Genomic DNA, 22,360 nt, shown 5'->3' on the forward strand with positions numbered 1-22,360 from the left:
TATGTATGTAATATTTACTGAATTTATTGCAAAAAATCCTGCGATCGTTTTTACATATCCAAGGTCACTGTGTCGGGTACTGTAGCCAATAAGCTAGACGCGCAGCAAATATGGCATATGGCATGGAATTCATGATCAGATTTGTCCGACTGTTTTTTTCTGGAAATCATGGTCGAAGACCGTTGGGATGAACTAGTGTAGGGGTGTGCAACGAGCGAGTTCGGGCCTATGAGACTCATTTATTTTGAGGCCAACCCCTTCTGCGTCGGAGCACATGAAGACGTAAAGTTTTGGCGAATAAACCGCTGATAAAATGCGGTGCCAAAAACATGAGCGGCGACAAAACCTCGGTCTAAAAATGACCGATGCTGGATGGCCAAACCTTTCGAGATGGATTGGATATGCTCCGTCGTCGGCACGGAATAGTCGCGTTCTTGCAATCTGAGTAGACAGTATAGTACAACTGTGATATGCAAAGGAATTTGATTCGCCCTAATTTGAAATCGCGTAAGTCAGACATGTGTTGTAGAGCTGTGTTGGTTAGAATTAATTGTGATGTGCGCGTTCTGTATGTCATACATGCCCTTAACATCGTAGCATACAACTGTAATATTAAATATAAATTCCTCTTCATGGGTGAGGCTCGGGTCGCAAGATGCCACAAAAACTCCGATTTTGGTGGTAGTCTAAAAGCTGGTTTACCGTTATTAAACTGTTATGAATTCTCAAGTTAGATTGAGGTGAAGAGTAAAACACGCAGTACCATGAGTTATTTGCTCTTCTCATAAACTTGCAAGATAGAAGTTGGAGAAACGTATCATCAGGTATCGAGCTCTAATGTGCCAACTCTGCTTGATCGTTTTGCACCTTATGTTCCAAAGACATAAAACAAAAGCCTCAACACAAACACGCGGGTTTTTGATCCTTTCGACAAACTGGAGCTTTGCGGGACCTTTGTGTCAGCTCTCAAAAACGATTTCTGCCACCATGCATTTTTCACTCGCGAAAAATACGCTGTATTTTGGATAGGAGTGCAGAAAAGATTTTAAGACCTGAGACCATGCAAGCACTAGTAGAAGTTCTTGTACAAATTCCGAACAACATTGTTTGGTCGAGAAGGGTTGTGTTGAAATAATTGGAAGTAAAACGAGCGAAAAAAGTTGCCTTTTTAATGAGACATTTGATAGTTATCCAATTTGTTGCACATCTGAACAAAATGTTGAGTAGGCCTATCTTCATCTTTTTGTATAACAATTTTCGATTAGTTTGTGCGAATGATATTTATTTCACAAAAAAAGTGCGAAAGGAGCTCAAAAAGGTTGAAAAGCACTGGTCTTACATAATATGTTCAATGGTTCATCTCATCTGCCCTGGTATCTTTCTTTTGTTGTTCTGATGTCTTGGTAGAACCTCTCCCCTTGCTAGTCGACAAGATGATCAGGATATATATCAAGATGACTGAACAGGAAGTGAACTTTTTTGCTTATGTTTGTTCCAAGTTTTCGATATACAGATACGAATTTTCGGACCAACTGTTTGTAGTTGGGTGCTTTGTGATCAGCTAAAAAGTTTTATTTACTACATCTTAGGATAAATTACATGCTGTGAGCTCCTCCTAATATGAAATTGGAATCTTTCATCGGCATTCGAATATACCAAATTCCACATTTAAGTTTCTCGTTTGATAGGGTTACTAGGTATACCCACTTTGTTGACTCAGTGGAAAATTATTCATTTACCAGTCAAAATAAATGAGACACATATGACTATTGTATTTAAGCCTTTCAAGGACAAATTTTATAGTTTTATACTCCTCTTTAATCTTGGTAGAATGACCATTTGATACAGGAGAATATGAATTTCCGTTGTACAAAAGTACAATTTTTAGGCTTGACAAACTGCTTTTTTAACAAACAAATATTTCGCATCATGCCATGTTGATATTGATAGAATGACTGAGAATGACATGCGGGTTCTTCATAGTCAATTAGCCATTTATGCGCAGTATAAAATTAGAAAAACTACAATTTTCTTCCTACCAAGTGAAATATTTAAGGGTAAATACAGTAATTTTGGGCTTTTTTAGGGGTATAAATATCTTCTGACAAAGTGCCAATCTGACAAAACTAATGTGATATTCGTAATCAGCAACCTCAAAAACCCCTAAAACGGCTCTCAGATGTTCTGCCTAAAATTTTTTTTTTCATTTTGTTGACCAGTGTAATCATCCAAAATCGCGATTGTTAGGCATAGCTTTCTCGTAACGACATTAAAATGTAGGGTCGTAGTAGCGCTGAAGAATTTCAAAATTGGACGGTGAAGTTGATCAAATGGTATCGGTTAACAATGGTATCCGCCGGTGACGTTTTTTTTTCCCCGGCTTGGAACAGCTGATTGAACAGTGCGTCACTGTCAGTAGAACAATTGAATTGAGATATGGCTATACCCTCGCGCGCGCTGCACGGATTGCTTGGTAGGCCGTGCTACTGAAGAATATGCAGTTAATTCGTACGTTTACTGTTGTCTATGATTGTTGGCAATGGGCTAAATCGGTGCGGGCGTTATAGCATCTCACCAGTGTGTACGCAAAATACATGGCGCACATGACGAATACTAGTTAACTTTGATTTTGTGTCTCAATAACGTATAGCGAATCTTCGATTGTGACGTAACAGTTGATATCGATGTATGGCTCTTTCAGAATTACAATTGAAAATTTATCTTTTGCCGAAAAGGGTTCCCGACCCTGGCCTATACGAATAGGTATATCAATTGAAGTAAAATAAAGTGCATAAATGTATACTTATCCTTTCCTTCTGATTTTTGTAGCTCCGCTCGAAGTGAAGTTATCACAGACGAAGTACACAGTGGGGGCGTTGAGTCCATTCGTCTGTCGATTCATCGATAATTACCCAATCGCTACTAAACACCAATTCAAAATGGATGGCATAGTAAGAATGTCATTATACAAGTTTGCGAAGTTACCCGATTCCAACTTTTTTGATATTTATGTTGCTATAATGCAGGGGTCTCAAACACGCGGCCTGCAAGAACATTTTGTGCGACCCGCGACGGCATTTTGGAATTTCAAGTATTCGACAATATATTCAAGTGCCACATATCTCTTTTAGATATAAGAACTTAAATTTCATCATAAAACTACTATAAAAATCACTGAAATCTCAGCAAACTACACTATCACATCACTTTTAAAAGCTACCGTGCGGTAGAAGATCAGCTATTACGTCATATTTCTAGTTCATGTTAAAACTTGACCCGTTGATGATTCGTGACTGAAAATTGTAATTTGGTTTGGTGCGACCTTTCGTAAAGTTACTCGATTTCGGATTGACTGGGTGATTAAATAAAAATGACTCAAGTTGGGTCGGGTCAAACGGTAAAATCAGAGAAGGACTTGCGTGCGACTCGGAACGGGGACTTCGTAATCCTACGGATGCAACAATCTACGAAACTGTCAGGAGGAATAGTAGTATATCAAAAGGTCGTAGCTTGCGTTGCGTAGGGTAGGCCTATATAATATAGGCGCTACCTCTGATTTTAACGTTTGACCCGACTCAACTTGAGTCATTTTTATTTAATCAATCCAAAATCGAGTAATTTTACGAAAGGTCACACCAAACCAGATCACAATTTTCAGTCACGAATCATCAACGGGTCAAGTTTTATCATCATGAACTAGAAATATGACGTATAGCTGATCTTCTACCGCATGGTAGCTTTTAAAAGTGATGTGATAGTGTATAGTTTGTTGAGATTTCAGTGGTTTTTATAGCGGTTTTAGGGTGAACTTCAAGTTCTTATATCTAAAAAACATGTGGCACTTGAATATATTGTCGAATACTTGAAATTCCAAAATGCCGTCGCAGGCCGCACAAAATATTCTCGCGGGCCGCGTGTTTGAGACCTCTGGTCTACTACTACTACTACGACAATTTGCGATCAATTCATTTGTGATGTAACAATGGAGGATCAGTGAAATGAACAATTGGAGCGTAGTGTCCTATATGGTGTCGACACAGACAAATCTCACGCCTCAGTGAAATTGTTTCACGTCACAATTTCCATTTGGCTACAGACAATTTGACGGTTATTTTTGACCGTCTTGCCGAGCATTAAGTTTGGCAAAACGGGTATCAATCGAAAGCTGACTCTGCACTGATTACGGAAATATAAATTTTATTGTGGACGTGGTCCTGGAACTCCCACAATCAGCCTCGAATTTTTCATTGTTATGGAGATTGGCATTGGGACGCAACAATGCTGTCTGGCTCTTTTTCTCTTGAGCTATACTCTCTCGTTTTGCCAGACAGCATTGTCTGCGTTTGCCTGTGTCGACACCATATAGGACACTATGATCGGAGTGTAGCCTACTCAAAGGTGGTGTCAGCACTCGGAAGATCATGTGACTGTCACGCCTAGATGCCTTTTCATCTTTGCTATTGTCGATCCGTCTGGCAAAGTCGCTATTGATCTTTGTTGATTTTGACTATGTTCCATATCGAGTTGGGTGACAGGATTCAGTATGGTATATTTTGATGCTGTCATCTAGCACTGCACCAAGTTTCAAGGCTAGGCTATGACTCGATGATTAGCGTAGTAATTTCGCTGTCGAAGTCGAGTATCTGGTAGATCAACGCTCACCGAGATATTGCCGACTTCGATAACGGAATTACTACGCTAATCATTGAGTGACAATTCTGAAACTTACTGCGAATTTGGTTAGCACAACCAAGATATACCATACCGAATTTCGTCATCCATCTCGGTATGGAACACTTTCAAAATTCACATATACCAATACGGTATCAAATTTTGCGAAAATTCCTTTATGCGATAGGCTCAATGCCAAATCAGCGCACGCAGACCCTGTATACTCGACTTTGATAACGTACTTACTAGCCTACTGTTATTGTTGAGTCACAGCCTTGAAACTTGGTACGCCTACAGTGTTAAATTCCTTCATCAAGATATAAAATACGAAATTTTATTATCCATCGCCGTATAAAATTCATTCAAATAGTACACATATCAATACTGGCTTTTGCGAAAAATCTGCTATGCGGTAGGCTGAATGCCAGATCAGCGCGTACCCTGACAGGCATACTCGATTCATAGCTAAATGTCTACATCAAGATGTCTAGTACGAAATTTTGTTATCCACCGCGGAATAAAACACATTCAAAACCTACATATAGCATTTCTGGCTTTTGTGAAAAATCTGTCATGCGTGTAAGATGCAGAAACTACAGCATAAAGTACTCCGAATCATAGTTAGAGCCCCAAATGGGCCTGGCTGCCCATCCAATAAGTCGCTGCTGAAGAGATTCGGCGTCCTAAACATAGAAGATATGCGGAAACTAGAAATCGCCAAGTTTATGTATCAGTTTCACTGCGGTCGTTGCCCCGAATATTTCAATGACTTCTTTACCTCTGAATCAAAAGCGCACAAGTACAACACACGCGCGTCCACGTCGTACAAATATCATATGATCGACCGAAAAGATCATCGCTCTATCAAATATGCCGGACCTAATGTGTGGAACAAATCCCGCCGGCCAACCGGCAGTCGACGAGCATGTCCACATTCAAGTCGAAATACAAGCAATTATTACTAAATAAATGCAGTCCATCCTCAAGATTACCGGACCACGACTGACCTATCGATCTCGATTCCCATGACATGCCGCCCTATTTCTTGTCGCTTCCTTTTTCTATACTATCTTCTTTACTTTCATTCAGGGAGCATGCCTCCTCTTTACATCGCCTAGGCCAAGGTGGGTGTCCGATTCCATAGACAACTCTTAGTCGCTTCGACATCTTCCTTTCTTTTCATTGTATCGCATTTGTTGTGGTGTATTGAACTGATAAAATTGCTAATAAACCAATGATGATGATGAATCATCTGACCTTCAGCCTACCGCATATAACAGATTTTTCGCGAAAGACAGTATTGGTATGCGTAGATTTCGATTGTGTTCTATACGGCGATGGATAACAAAATTTCGTACTACATATCTTCATGATGGCATCTAACGCTGTACCAAGTTTTAGGCTGTGACCCAATAATTACAGTAGTAAGTACGTTATCAAAGTCGAGTATCCAGAGTCTGCGTGCACTGATTTGGCATCGAGCATAAAGGAATTTCGCAAAATTTGATATTGGTATATGTGAATTTTGAAAGTGTTACATACCGAGATGGATGACGAAATTCGGTATGGTATATCTTGGTTGTGTTAACCAAATTCGCAGTAAGTTTCAGGATTGTCACTCAACGATTAGCTTGGTAATTCCGTTATCGAAGTGGGCAATATATCGGTGCGCGCTGATCTACCAGATACTCGATTCAACAGCAAAATTTCTGCACTAATCACAGCCTTGAAACTTGATACAGTGCTGAGGGGCGTAGCCAGCCGAGAATAAAGGGGGCTATTCTAAAGTAAAGGGGGTGTTTCGTCAACGAAGGATGTTCTGTATTATACCCGATTTATCGCGCAACTGTATGCACAAATGCTTCTACTACAATAATCAGATAATCTCGCTCGTGTTAGCAACTCTATACGCATATAGCCCTGTTACATTAAAATATAACGCCAATGTCGTACGCTACGATGGGATGCCGCCCGAATACGTCTCTTCGTAGGCGCGCCTCTAATTACTGAAATCGAGTTACGACACCGACAACACGTGCGAGCAGATCATATTTCAATCAACGCAGCAGCAGGAGATCTTATAATTTCGCATTCAGATAAGTAGTGGCCTCGGCTTAATATGGTACCATAACCAGATTCACGAATGATAATATATGCAGTCGGAATCTGATATATCGTGATAACTTGTGACATGATTCAGTTCGATGTAACGCCCGCCCGACGTTCCAATCTTTTTTTATTTCGGCTCGTAACTCATCCACATAACCCAGTCAAGATATAGCACCACGACTGGTAAGCTGAGATACCAGCAGAAACAGACATAACTTGCCCTTAATTACCAAAAGGGAGCAGTGTGATCAAGTTACAATACAGCCAGAGATATTGCCGTTCCGCGCTCTCATGAGAGCGCGACCTCGAGTCGGGTATCATAACAGATTTCACAAATGATAATGTCGAATGCGGAATCTCCTATTTATTGATGAAATTGGCGATGAATTAGCTCAGTTGTTGGAGTAACGACTGCCCGTCCCCGTCTTGCTAATCGTTACTCGGCCGCTAACACATCTCCTCATTGCCATGGTTTAATATTCGCGTAAATATACAACACCTTCGCCTTTGCTATGAATTGTTCACAGATCGTTTCTGCGGATCTGGATTAATTCAAATAATCCACTATGAGTTTTGATTCAACATAATGTCGTTCGCTAAATCGATGTAGCATTTTTCTATGTTGGGATGGCAAAGAGTAAAGACCAATGTGTGCGAAAGTGCGATGCAATCGTTTATGTCAGTAGCCCGTCTCAGGCCTTGGCTTAGGCCTCAGGCTCATAATCGAAAAAGCATTCCTTAATTGGATTACGATGCAAAAGAGACAAATGCGGATTATCCAGGACTAAATCGTCTCGTTATTATCATGTTACATCGAACATTTATAGAACCTTGATACATATCTAATCGCTGAAATACCTAATTTTTCGCGCCTCCCATGCGTCTATGATTGTTTTTATTTTTGGCTGAATGTGTGAAAGCAGGACAAGAGATACCATAGCACTAAAAGGCGGGCAGTCGTCACTCACTCAACCGAGTTGTATCAAATTCATTCACTATCAAACAAATTCCGCATTGGGCATTTGATTAAAACATGGCAAGATATCAAGCCGAGTCGCCAGTTTATTTGTAACGCGAATTGGCGAGATCTCCCGCAGTCTTGTAACATGACACCCAAGTACTCTCGTTATCGCAGACGAGAGAAGAATCGGCGTATCGCAGACGAGAGAAGAATCGGAGAGAAAGGGTATATTGACATTGATCGTTCAGTGAAAACACTCGCAGCAATTACGAATACGCGATTATGGCATGAAATATTACCTCTAGATTTGGGACTCGAAATGGGGGGATATTCTAGTTTGGAAAGGGGGGTGTTTGAACACCCGAAACACCTCCATGGCTACGCCACTGACAGTGCTAGATGACAGCATCAAAATATACCATACTAAATCCTGTCATCCAGTGCATGCCTGTGCAATGTGCATGCCTCCTCTTTACATTGCCTAGGCCAAGGTGGGTGTCTGATTCCATAGACTACTCCAAGTCGCTTCGACATCTTCCGGTCTTTTCATTCTATCGCATTTTTGTGATGTATTAAACTGATAAAAATTGCTAATAAACCAATGATGAAGATCTAACTCCATATGGAACACAGTCAAAATCGACAAAGACCAATAGCGACTTTGCCTTTAAATACTGCTGCAGACGGACCATATCAAAATCGTCAAAGGCATCTGGGCGTGACAGTCACGTGATTTACCGAGTGTCCACATCACCTTTGAGTACACGCTGGTACAATAAGTAACTGAATGGTTGCTCTCAAAAGTGACACCGGCGTACCGCGAACAATCCGAACATACACAAGATACAGTAATTTAATCAACACCATTTACTTGATGACTTGAAATTGACTCGTGAATTTTGCTCCGAGTCACGAGTCAATCCACATTTCTGAATCGCCAAGTCAAGTCATTTTTGCAAAGTGACTTGAGTCGAGCCAAGTCATACGGAAAAGTTCACTCAAGTCATCCCAACACTGCCTTCGACCCCTAAATTAAAACTACTAGTTATGACTACAGACTTGCATACGTTTTGGACCTTCATTTGCTGATTCAACCTGAAGTAGATTTGACATGTCTTGAAAGTTGTTATTTATCTTGTGAGTAGAAATTCACGACGTTACTGCCACCTGTCTTCAAACGACAACTATTGTGAGTTGTGACTATATCTAATCGTATCACTAATGTATTTTAGATATATTACTGTACTGTATGTATCATAATGTGAATCGACGTGCAATCAAACATCTATTGTTATTCAAGGACATCCCAGAAGATTACAAATTAAAGTCTGCAGACCATCGCAGGAATGTGTCGTGTGAGGTTATATCCAAGTACACTGTGGCAACAGGGAAGAAAGCAGAATCAGTCCCCACCGAAATGACAGTATTCTGTAAGTCTGTGTTCTCAGTGAATGAAATCGCTCAAATACTTATCATATGCTCTTTTTTCCAGTCCCTCCAGAACAAGCGTCTTTATCGGAGAACTCGATAATCATGGAGTTGAATCAATCCATCAATTTGACTTTCCGTTATCGAGCAAACCCCCGTCGTGCACGGAACACTCCCAGGGTTCGGAAATGGGTGTCTGGAAATTGTATGTCATTGCAAATATGATCAACAGTTTCGAAAAGACTAATCAGAATTGTTTTTATAGTTACCGGTACTAGCCAAATTTTCAAGACTATACTCTACGAAGCAAATGAAATAAACCACCAGTTTTTCCTCGAAGCATACTTAGTGAGTTTTTCATTATTTAGCGCGATGGTTCGTAACCTGTGTTCCGCAGAATACTAGGGGTTCCATGAGTCACTCCCAGGGGTTCCGTGGAGGTCAAAACAAACACTTAACTCGTGCATAATTATGATTTGTGATGATGCGCCGTGTTAGCCATCATTGGTTGCTGTAAATCAGGCCCGATCAGCCGCCGAATTGTGACTGTTGCGTTGGGAAGTCGTTCGGCGTTTGAAATCTGAACTGCCAACTGCCGAAATGCCGAATCTATCTCAAATATTCATAACCCTAATGTTCCGCGGAACACCTGTTAGAAAGCACTGGTTCAATGTCCTGATTTTGGTCCATGTCATGGCATTAAAGTACAATAGAGCGTAGCAAACAACAGCTGCTTTTCTTTCCAAAGAAACCTAGCAATCAAAATCCAGTTGATTGTTTTTAACAAGACTTATGGCCATGTTAGTAGGCCATGCATGACTTCATCTTGCACTCAAAAACTTCAGTACAGCGATGTATAAAAAACAACAGAAATGAATGAAATCTCCAATATTTGCTTTTGAATTGCATACATTTGTTTGGGTTGATTCTAGTTCATTTTGATTGAAGCTAACCTGTTCCCAAGGTCAAAAATGTTGAGAACCACCAAAGTAGAGGCATCGGAGACAATCTCAATCGATTTGGAATTTTTAATACGTAATATATCTTTGCAGACCTCGGATGAGCAGTATGGAACATACGAGATATGCGCGATAACGGAAATTCCACTGGGTTACGACTGCTCAAGACTAGCCTTCGCTGCCTCCAAGTCTGCCAATACTCCAGGAATATTTCTCAACTCCGTAGTGAAATCGGGAAGCCCTCTCGGTATTATACTCGGGGCTGGGATTGGTGGCGTAGTGGTTTTGATTATGAGTTTTTTGGCGGTTTATTTAAAATGTCGGAAAACAGCTTCGGCTGCCGTGGAACCGGTGTACGCGGTTGTGAATAAAAGTGAGTATACAAATGATGATTTTTGTTCAGTTTTTGTAAACTTATACGTTATCATTTAGATCGCCTCGGTGCTATGAAATTAAATGCTATATATGCTGGAGTTGATAGAGGTTAGTTCTTTTTAGAGAGAGTTTAGTGCTTTTTTTATGCTGCAGTATATTTTTTCAGGCCGATCTCGCAGATCTTCTTTGAATTCGGAGGGACAAAATCGTAAGTTTATATTGAAATGAGACATTGTGTCAGACCATACCATTTTTAACAGTTACTGTCGCGAAATTCCTAACACGTGTAGCATGAATTGTCCAGTTTTTCTATCCCAATCAATAGGATCGTCACAAAATATAATCGCGAGTCCGTGTTGAAGGGAGGCTTGCGAGGTTCCTCAGCACTGAAAGTAAATATATAAACGTGAATTATAGTTTCAATACTAATTTTCACTGTTGAAGCCGTGAAACATTGACTGGCCGTATCGTAGCATACAAAACAGATAGTACAAACTACAAAGCTACGAACGTTACTGGAAATGGCTTATTTCTGAAGTCATGATCATCTCACAACATTGTCACCAAGTGGAATGAAATCGGTATGGTCGAAAAAATATGAAAGTATCTCTAATGTGATGGATAATGGGCATTATATTCTTTGTGGTGGCATAAAAGGTACATATTTGATCTATGACATGTTACGTTGACATCATATTAAGAGATACTCTCGACTCAAAGCATGTTACATGATTCAGAATCGAATCACTCAGTACTCGATTTTTCCCAGCCCTGGCTGTAACCAAGTCACAAAGTTCAATCTTACTTCTCTAATTTTGAGTCGTGTCAATTTCAACTCGCCACCAAGTCATGGTGTTGCGACTCGAGTCCGAATCCAAGTATAGCTTCACTGTTCATTATCGAGCTCAAGTAGAACTCGAGTCTCAACACTACGGCTCGGACTTCAGTCGATGGTGAATTGAAGATGGCTCGACTTCACTCGAGTCAAAACTATAAAAGGATGAATGAGCTGTGTCTCGGAGCCTTGTTTGCTTGGGTAGAATCCTGGGCATGCTTGCGTGGAATGCGATGCTTCTTTCATATGTTTTTTTACCTTTAGAAGGCCCCTTGAACGACTGAATACTGGCAGCGCCCCAGTAGTATCATCGGCACATTATAGTACACTGTGACTCTTTCCGATAAGACCAATGTATAGTAGAATGCATTTTCGTATGAATTTGAATATGGATCATCTTGTGATATTAAAAATTTCGCACCTCTATGATAAGAATATGAGTTCTACCGATATCATATCATATTTCATGCTATAATTTATTGCAAGCTTTTACTCTTCTCTGGTTTCCACCCTGAACTATGAACTTCAGTTTCCGAATTTGTTGAAAATATGCAACTCTACAGTAGGCTATACATTGGCGCCGTGTAAGCGCGAAACTGACGTACATCCCGGCTAAAACTATTTTTGATGATAACACGCAAAATACTCGCGTACCAAGCATAAAATGTCCAAGATTTTAGGCTTATATTTTATGGTAACCCGGGCATGGTATGGTATGAGACGGATTTTTGGTATGGAGATATGCATCAAGTACGGTATGGTATGGAATGTGTTTCCATACTTTAGCAGTTTTGCCAGAACCATGATAATGATCCTACTTTCAATGGGTCAAATCAATTGCATACCTGAGAAAATCGTTGACTAATAGGTCTCTGTATTCATATTTGAAATTCCGACTCATACTGAATGTCGCCATCTACAGACAGGCTAACACTTTCATGGGGTGAACAGAAAATTTTGAATTTTTTATTTATTCATTTTTATATAATAAATAGAAACTTTCTTCTCCTGTAGCAACTCGGCTAATGGCTGGAATTGAAACAAATTTGGTGTCTAGGCCTAAATTAGGTAACGTAACAATTTTATCAAGTAGCCAGTACAATTGGAGAATAAGAGTCATTTTTGAACACCCCTTATTGTACACAGGGCATTTGCCTGGTCTATGAATCAGCGGCTGTTTGAATTGCCACGTTTTCAATTGCGTAATCTGGATATCCATTTTCGATCAAAATGAATTTGATTTTATCAATTTCCGCAAGAGTCGAACATCAGAACAGATCATTAGCGCACGGTTAACTAGTGACGAAATCTAATTTAATTTGCGTTGTTTAGAACAAAATGAGTCTTAACGAATGTAGAGAATGTAGACCAGACAAATGCCTTATAGGCGCCGACTTATATTTTTACATGGGGTGGCCAGATGAAAAAAGTGAGAGGTTTGAATAAAAAGGGAGGGGTTTACAATTGTTTCAACTTTACCAAGTTAGCATCAATTGATTACTTTACTACATGCGTAAATGCTCATAATACATGGATAGGACAAGCTTCATCGTGTTTTAAGTGCGCGTAAGCTTGCCAGCGAGTCCAGCGGTTAATTAGCGATTCCTCGATCTCGCTTCAATATCAACTATTCACTATTCGCCAACACGGGAACACGCGCGCGAACAATTGGATACGCAACCTCGTTGACGACTATTTCACGAATTAATACGACTGAAGTCTGCTGTGGAATCTGTTCTGTAATGGCACCGATTTCAGGTGATCCAGGCATGTCGTATCTTTTGATAACTCGGCCTTGACACACATCTTCTGATGTTTTAGTATTAGCGCTAATCAATTACGTCGGTTCGAGTCTGTTCGTGGCCGATGGCGCAGATTCAAAGTTATTCAATTTCACGCTGCCAGTATGACATAACAATCGCATAAGTGGAGATATCAGGCAAATCATGTGAGGCCTGAACCGGGCAAATCATGCCAGGCCTGTATCGGACGTTATAGCAGGGCGGCCAACCCATGGCCCGCAGTGGCATACAGAGGCGACCGCAATGGATGCAATTGACATCAGTATGGGCCGAAATCATCCATTAACTTTGAAAAATTTTCGCTCCTATCCGACGACTATGAAAGGTAGGCCTAATCAACATTCAACATTCAAGTGGCCCGCGCAATGATTCTGAAAGCTCATGTGGCCCTTTGGCCGAAAAGGTTGGCTGCCCCTGCGTTAAAGTTTAGGCCAGCGATGTTATCACATGCGCCAGTCCTGCTGTAGACTCGATAGTTCAGGCTGGTAACGATATCAGGTCTAGCCTGGTGCATGTGATAGTTCATGCCAGCGATTATTGCGAGCAGGCCTGCATGCGGACGTGCTAAATCAAATAAGCAACGATAACGCCCGTCAGATGTCAATGACCCATTCCGCATACAAATGATTTTCGCTAATTTGCAGTACGCAGCATTGATAATACGAGTGAATTGACATTTCAACAGGACGGGATTTCTAGTTTTTAATGGACACTCCCTGGCTACGCACCTAGGGTTTTAATACCGACAACGTGCTGGTTAATATCAGCCCGGGGCCTACGTAGGTCCCTATCAGCCAGTATAATTTGAAAGCGAAATGGTGCCCGTGGGCCGCGTGCTGGTGACCCCTGGTCGTGAGTTTGGCAGTGTCTGGGCCATTGCACGTCAAGCTTATAATCAGCTGACTCTCCATCGGTGGAATGTTGTTACTATCGCCGAAGCCGTTTCAGCTAGTGAAGAATACTGTTGTTCGGCACAGGCGAATACAATATTTTGAAACAACTACAATAATTTGAAACTGAAATCAATTTCAGCTTATCAAAATGCTTAATATACGCCGTGTCCTTCCGAAATCACAAATCAGTTGGCCGGCAGCTTGTGGCCCGCGTGTTGGTGTCCCTGTCACTGTGCAAAACTGGCCAAGCTTGGTTTACAGACGTTAACCATTGTCATGCTTATGGAATGCACTGTGATTTGATATGAACTGAACTTGATTTTTGCTGTTATTTGTTTCTCATTCACAATTTCATTCAATTTCCAAGATTTTGCGAATTCAGTAATTTTAATTGTAATCTAATATAGTAAAAACTGTGTAGCTTCAATTCTAATTCTAACCTAATTTGGAAAAAGCTGTGTAGCTCTAATTCTAATTCATTTTGCAAAAAAATTATGTACCTTCCCCATTATAATCGAGCATGTTGAACGTGCTATTTTATATTATTATCCGTCCAACCCATAATGTCGAGAGATGCTAATAATGAATGTATTTTAGCTCCCGACGAGTCCGATAATGACAACGAGTTGGACAACGAGTCCAACGACGAAAACGAGGCTTTCGCTTATGCGATCGTGGATATTAATCGGCGAGGTTAGTCCTGAACTGGTCAGTGGTTTTTTGCATTCCTAATGATACAATAAAATTGTTCAGAGGGATCTAGAAGACTCTCAATTGAAGATCAGGGTGATCAAAATGATGCCTGTGGGTAATTTTTCCTCAATTAAGCTAGCCAATATTCTAAATGTCTAGTTCACAAATATGAGTTTAATGAAATTACTTCTGTGTGTTATGTTTTTTTTGCCGGGACTTGCACAACAGTTTCATTAAACCTTGATAGTCGCCAGTGTTGGGATCTAGCCACAAGTTGTCTTTTCGGAGTGTTAGGAGGCATAAATGCGTCATTGCATCTCGCTAGCTGTTTGAAATACAGATTGCGTGGTCATTTATTTTGGATCAAGGAACGAATATAGAGTTTCATTCACATGCCCAAGGCGTTGTATTGCTCACACAAACGTAGTACTGCTAAATTATGTAAGTAACTATATAGCCGTCATGTATAATTATCAGTTAAAATAGAGCATAGAACCTCAGAAAGTAGAAACGAATTGTTATGATGTAAACACTACCCACCTACATACCCATAAGATACAATTGCAGCATGCATGAATGGTTGAGGCATATTATAAACATATAAACTGTATAGATTCGAATTCTATTTAAATGAAACAAAAGGTTTGGTTGAGGTGAGAACAGAGCACACTCAGCCGTCTACAAAACAGATATAGATATTTTGCTAATAAACTATTTTACTACTAGTTTATGACAACGTAACCTGTTCGCTATCGATTTATTTGTGATAGAGCAATGGAGGCTCAGTAAAACGCACGATTAATGAATGATTGGTCGCTCTCACAGGTTACACCAGCGTTTCGCTAACAATCCAAACATATGCAAGATACAGTGATTTTTATCAACACCTATTACTGGATGACTTGAAATTGACCAGTAAATTTTGCTCCGAGTCACGAGTCAATCCACATTTCCGATACACCGAGTCACGTCATTTTTGCAAGGTAACTCGTGTCAAGTCAAGTCATCCGAATAAGCTGACTCGAGTCATCCCAACACTGATAGCCGCAATGCCTTGCCTAGGCATAGTTAGAGAAATATCAACGACCTAAGTAAAAGTGAAAATGATGCAAATAGGCAAAATACACTTCAGTACGAAGTTCAAAGTGTCAATAGTAAGTATTAGTTAAGTTGTGGTGGAAGCAGTCCAAAAATGTAAGCACTTGAGTAAATAACGCAAGTCGGCAATACATAATTAAAAGTAATGTAAAAAGTAGGAGTACTTTGCTACTGATGAACTTTCCTTGGATTCTTCAGGATCGAGATTTTAACTTTAAAGACAGAAACACGGTCGGAATTTAATCAGGATTCCGTTTTGTCGGACTGGATCGGGTCCGGATTCCAAAAATAAAAAGATGCGTAGTTACGTACTCTTCTACTATATATGGCGCAGTTTTTGTGTTACTGAGTCAACGCAGTCTCAATTCCTAATCAAATTTGCCAACTCCCCGGTAAAACTGGTAAAAAATCTAAACAAGATAGCTGATTTTGGATACATTACAGCCTCAGCCTCAGCTGATGATGATGTCTATGCCATATTGAGAGAATGAAGAATACGTATCGCGAATCGGATCACCAGAAATTACACGCTGAATGACTACAGTCATTTAATTATGTTATTGAATAAATCATGCTGACAATTAACTTGAATTCGAGAATGTTGACTTGCATTTTTGGTTATACCGGTGATTTGTGTTACCATTTTCCAATTTACGTTGTTAAGCAATGGTTCGTGAATATTGGAATGTCATTGTTGCTATTCCATGTTAAACTCTAGATAACTAAGGTTTTCCTTGATACAGTAGCTTGTGTGTGTTAGCATCAATATGTATGGCTATTATCTACACGGTAATGGGCAAAAGTAGTTGACGTTTGAGATATTCAACCGAAGTGTTCCCTGCATTTTTTCTTCTTTTTTATTGATGATGTAACTTCTGTATTGTAGCATAACCGATTTTGAAGCATCGCTGCGAACTTTGTTTATAGTTCAGTGGTTTGACTTCGCGTACTAGACTTCGAAACATACGTTAAGGGCCTGTGAAACTTCAAAAATCAAAAGTAACCCTAAATTTAAATGCGACATATGTAGGAAACTCGAATGTAATGTCGGAAACTACATTCAATGCTGCCTTTTTGATACTAGATATTTGTATATGCATCAGTTTAAGTTTCTGCAAGGCGAAGCTCGCGTAGCCGTGTCAAAGACCACTAACTTGATTTTGATTGGTCGGTATCCCTTGAAAGAAATGCGACTTCTCTGTTTGCGATAACTTCGACTGCCAAGTGTCGCATAATTGCACTGTCGGAATTTAAAGAAATTTGTATGAAAGTATCCGTGTAGCTTTTACATATAGGCTAAGTTGTCCGAAACGAGTTGTGTAGGCTACTTTTTATCGTGCACTTTTGTGAAACACTTGCACCATTGTGACAAACGGACAAAGTAGGCCATGAACTACTAATCACAACAGCAAACACACTCCAAACCAATAAATCAATTTAAAATTTGAAGTTTTATTTCCTAAATTATAGACAACCGTCCAACTTCTTCCAATTTAGAAATGAGATAAAACAAATTCTGATATTTTCGGCTGACCGACTGTGAAATGGTCACGGACCGGCGGTTGAGAACCACTGGCTTAGTTTCTATGCTATTTCAGATCAGCTGATCTTTCGAATTTGCCGTGCGATGAACTATTTTTGCTGCTTTTTCATTAATTTGCCTGTATTAATTGTTCTAATGTAGCAGTAAGTCAAGATGACGATTGCTATGGACGCTTTTAAGTTGACTGAGTTTTGTTTGTATGTTATTTCAGATCAGCTGACAGGTGGAATATGCTGTGCAATCAACTGTATATTCCTGTTTTAACATAATTTCCTATCAATATGCCTTTCTTATCTTTTCAATGATGCAATAGCTCGTATTCACATGCAATATTCCACTCTAGTTCAGTGGTTCCCAACTTTTCTTGATTCCCCACTTTGGATTAATTCCACTTCTTTCCCCCAACCTAAAACCCCTCTATTCAATCCTTAGGAAGGCCCCCTCCAATAGAAATTGGCAATATTTTGTATAGTAACGACTTGATATTGGTGCAAGTTAAGACGTCTAAGAATTTATAGTGAACACCCGTGGAAGGAAAATCAACGACGGTGGCTGTTGTTGATATGAATTTATTTGACCAAACGTGAATCCGAGGTCGAGATAACTATGATCGCATTTTTTAAACTTTATTCACTACGTTTTATCAAACTTCAAGTTCACCAGAGTGATATGTCATATCGTCTAGAGCAGTGAACTTGTAACCGTAATCGCAGTTTCGTGCTCAACACATCTGTATATACTGTATGTAATTATTTTGCAAGTGCGTTCTTTCCCCACCAGAAAGCCCTGAATTCCCCATAACCCAAAGGTCGGGAAAAGTATGGAAGTATCCACTGATTTAGTTCTATGTTACCGTATTTCAGATCAGCTGATTGGTAGAACATGCGTGCTATCAACCATTTATTCCTGGTTTTCACGGAATTTCCCATCGATATACCTGTTTTTAATTTTCTATAATGTAGCAATAACTCATGCTCGCAAAATTAGGTTGTTCCGCTTCAATTTCAAAATGTTTTACGCATAACTTTTGTGCTTCCTTGATCCAACTTGTAACATTAGTAGCCGAAGTCGATAGATATATCGATCCCTCCAATCGTCCTATGCATGCTGTTACCATGAATTCGTTGTGACTTGTCAATTCTCTGTAACAAGAACCATGAATTCGTTGTGACTTGTCAATTCTCTGTAACAAGACTGATAACAGCCCATTGATTTCTACTATGGACCGTGCCAAATGTAGTTATGTAAGTCCAACCAGCCCATCGTGGCATGTTTTCATATTGCCACCATGTGATCGATTTTAACGAAACAATTGAGCGTCTCTCTATTTCAAAACGTCTGGGAAAATCCAATGTTACGAAATATTTGTGTTCCGTGACTTTTGTTTGCAATTTTGTATCCGGAAACGATATATATTGGTATACCTAAGATCACTCTGCAACAGGGGGGGGTTCAACTGTTCAACCAGCGGCCGTCACAGAGCGATTCCAATTCAATATTGGGGAAAACCCATGTAGCTGAAATTATTCATTCCTTGATAAATTTTCGCCCTTGATTCTCGCTGGTTCGCTACGTCAACACCATGCCTATGCGATGTATACGAAATGCAGCCGTGAATAGCCAAAACGTTGAACACCCCTGCTCTCTAGCCTTCTGCTTTCAGTTCACAGTGCATTTCTTCCAGATAAATGTACCAACTGAATTTTATGTTGCATTCGAGTGCTGTGTTTAGCATTTACTGAACCTTTCGTATGCCTAGGCGTACTTGTGCATTTTTGCAATCTCCACAATAACTTGTCATCGCGATTTTGGTTTCAATGGTAACGGAAAAATACTTCATAAATAAATGAATCGAGTGATCATATCGTCTCTTTAATGCGACTAACACTCGCAGAGTGCTAAGTAGTAAACTGGATAGCTCGTGACAATAGTTCTTCCGGCCCCCGGTAGCGTACTTCTGGTCAGTAAAAGCCGCTGAAATCATAAATAAATATACCAGGATGACAAATATTGTCAGGTGTCACACTGATTAATTATTAGTATATGTCGTTTATGGTGATTGACAGGAATGGAATGGCGCCGGAACTTGGCGGAACTGCTCCGCACTGCATTGACGACATATTCGTTTGATTTCAAACACCTTACAGCCAATGTTCCCTCTAAGCTGCGCAAATGCGCGGTCTCTGCGCACAGAAAATCTAAATTGCGCACAAAAAATCCGACGTGATGACCGTTTTTTAGTCGTTACGCACTGTTGTCCAAGGGTCTGCGCAGTGAATTGATGAGTGTGTGCAGACTCGTCAGAAATTAGAGTGAACATTGCTTACAGCCCAGTTGGAGACGCATGGTATCACCCACTGAGCTCTATCACGACACAATAATAAACTTCATTCGATAGCTTACACTTCATTGTGACGTAAGACGTATTTTTGATTAATCGACTGTTTTAAAACGAAGAGTTTTGTCCACCATATTGTCCGCGGCCCCCACCTGGTCCGCGAAGCATTCTGCCTCGATCAAGAAAAAAAAAGGTATGACGATGTTTTTAATTTGAATTTGTAAATGTGAATGTCATTCCAAGGCATTTTATTTCTTGGTGAAGGCCAGGAAGACATTGTGTATTTAAAAACTGCATTGTCCTACAAGTGTCGCCTTGTCTGATATTCTTTTTCGTCAATCCAAGATTTCTAGGCGCGCGTAGTTAGTAGATCGAATTCGCCCTTGGCGTCGGTCGCCGGTGCGACAGCAATTTAAATTTGGGGATTTGGAAAAGATGGAGGTGCGAGCCTCTTACCCTGGATACCCCTCTGTCTTGACCTCTCAAAGACATGTTTACGCTGCCACGAAAATAATTATTATCACTGTCATTAAAATTTACTAACAAGTTGCTGCAATATTGATAAATAAGGTACAAAATTACTAATTTACCGAAGAGCCATATGTTATACCCAAAAGAGCCATATATGGCTTGCGAGCCATAGGTTCCCGACCACTGGTATAAATTCAGCCTGCATCACTTATGCACTCACAGCCAGAGGTGGTCAAAGTAGTCACCATCGCTACTCAAGTAGAAGTAGAATTAATGCCGAAATTTCTACTCAAGTAGAAGTAGGAGTGGCGGTTGACAAGTAAGTAAGTAAGTATGTATTCTAAGCCTATTTTAGCCTAAAAAACTGAAAACTGTCAAGTAGAAGTAGTCTTAAATCAAAACTACTTAATAAGTAGTGCGAGCAGGCAAAATCTACTTCAAGTACTTCAAAAAGTAGAAGTACTTCGTTACTGACCAACTCTGCTCACAGCCAGTACAGTGGGAAACGAGTCAAACATGCACCAGCGTATGAGAGGGATGCGCCTCATCCCCAAATGTTTCGGATATCCAAATACTGGGATTTTTTTGTGAATTGATTATTTTAGTTAAACGATAATTTCAAAAGAGTACTCTAATCTGTTTCCTTACTAAATTACAATAGCATTGACAGAAAATTGTTGTACAATATACATGGAGTAGGTATATATTTAAGGAAACAGGTATATTTTTTCAAGGCAATACTCTTGGTGTGCCCTTTATGGAATTAACGGCACCATGACAAACGTATGAACAGAGCATCAAAGTTTCCATTATCCACTTATTTCGATTCAGGTTTCAGCATATTATGACCGCATCCGTATATCCGCTATGTAATAGATGGACTTTCTACAATCTTCCGCCATATTAGCTTGGTTAGCTTTTCCTCTCTTTAGAAATTGTTTCCACATATTTATGATCTTGGTTTCTGCATATTACGACAGTATCACTGTCTGCTGTCATCGGTCGAGATTGGGCAATCCTACACCAGATTAGCCTGGAACTCGCATGGATGGCCTTTCCTCTCTTTAGAAATGGTTTCCACATATTTAAGATCTTGGTTTCCGCATATCACGACAGTATCACTGTCCGCTGTCATCGGTGGAGATGGGGCGATCTTCTGTCAAATTAGCCTGGAGCTCGCACGGTTGGCCGTTCCTCTCTTTAGAAATGTTTTCCACATATTTTTGATCCTGGTTTCAGCATATTTTGCACGTATCATTGTCCGCCATGTCATCGGTGGACATTGGGCAATCCTTCACCAGATTAGTCTGGAACTGGCATGGATGGCTTTCCACTCTCTAGACATCTTCTCCACTTACGTAGATCCTAGTTTCAGCATATTATGACCGTATCAAAGTCCGCTATGTCATCGATGTTCCATTCTTAGGCCGTGAAGTTTATATTTTCCGCATCTTCTTCTATGGAATAAAATAATAATATTTGAAGCTTTCTAAACCATGCGAACTGTTATGAGATAATAATGATTGACACTAGACTTGCGATGAGATAATAATGATTGACACTAGAGCTAGACTTGCAATCTAATACTTATTTTATTACGAATAGAATCACTCAGGTACTAGAATTGGTCAGCACTACGTATAACAATACAATAAGGTACGTTACCGGTACTTAACCTGCATTTTTCTATGAAATAATTACTGTACCTACATTTTCTTGCAAATCAATAAGTTTTAAAATGCTGAATTTCTTATTGCTTTATAACTATTTTTACTGCTATCATCGTAGCACGATTTTCATATAAACGGAAATAAAAAATGAGTCACCATAAACATGAAAATACAAAATGTGCTAAATCTACAATAGTAGGACTATTATAAGTAGTTTATCGATTAAGATATAGCTTAATAAACTAGCACTGTCGTTTTAAGTCAACAGGAATCAAATACACATCGATAAAAAAGTCGTGTATGAATTGCGCTGATGAGTAGCGCGTCTACATGTTTTTCCAATTTCAAATAAAATCATCCAGGACCGTTTTCCAAGGACCACTCTGATTCTAATATACTCATCTAATTATATACTTTAAGATAAAAGTAAACAAAGACATTTTTAGGTACGACACGATGTCCAACTATCACTTTGAAGTTGGCCTATCAATACGCGTAAATTGCGATTACCAGC

The 22,360-nt window shown here is 39.8% G+C and overlaps 1 protein-coding gene and 2 long non-coding RNA genes across 3 annotated transcripts in view; 2 read left to right on the forward strand and 1 right to left on the reverse strand.

Annotated features, from left to right (window-relative positions):
• The window catches only part of LOC145439822 (uncharacterized), a 31,421-nt gene extending 14,919 nt beyond the window's left edge, over positions 1-16,502 (forward strand). Inside the window, exons 6-15 of the mRNA XM_080317464.1 lie at positions 2,830-2,951; positions 9,042-9,171; positions 9,234-9,374; positions 9,435-9,517; positions 10,222-10,501; positions 10,561-10,611; positions 10,670-10,711; positions 14,631-14,726; positions 14,787-14,837; positions 16,269-16,502. Coding sequence (XP_080173590.1) covers positions 2,830-2,951; positions 9,042-9,171; positions 9,234-9,374; positions 9,435-9,517; positions 10,222-10,501; positions 10,561-10,611; positions 10,670-10,711; positions 14,631-14,726; positions 14,787-14,837; positions 16,269-16,315 — 1,043 coding nt within the window. The 3' untranslated portion in view covers positions 16,316-16,502. The remainder of the gene's footprint in view (positions 1-2,829; positions 2,952-9,041; positions 9,172-9,233; positions 9,375-9,434; positions 9,518-10,221; positions 10,502-10,560; positions 10,612-10,669; positions 10,712-14,630; positions 14,727-14,786; positions 14,838-16,268) is intronic.
• Positions 16,503-17,260: 758 nt separating this feature from the next.
• LOC145439826 (uncharacterized) lies at positions 17,261-18,021 on the reverse strand. Its single transcript, XR_013915364.1, has 2 exons — positions 17,589-18,021; positions 17,261-17,432 (listed from the first exon to the last, which is right to left on the reverse strand). It is a non-coding gene; the product is annotated as an uncharacterized LOC145439826 (long non-coding RNA).
• A 2,050-nt stretch (positions 18,022-20,071) lies between these two features.
• On the forward strand, positions 20,072-21,194 carry LOC145439828 (uncharacterized). Its single transcript, XR_013915366.1, has 2 exons — positions 20,072-20,407; positions 20,676-21,194. It is a non-coding gene; the product is annotated as an uncharacterized LOC145439828 (long non-coding RNA).
• Positions 21,195-22,360: the final 1,166 nt, after the last annotated feature.

Source organism: Botryllus schlosseri, chromosome 5 (assembly GCF_051294905.1).
Source record: "Botryllus schlosseri isolate E-star chromosome 5, Bs_hap1, whole genome shotgun sequence".
Taxonomy (NCBI): Eukaryota; Metazoa; Chordata; class Ascidiacea; order Stolidobranchia; family Styelidae; genus Botryllus; species Botryllus schlosseri.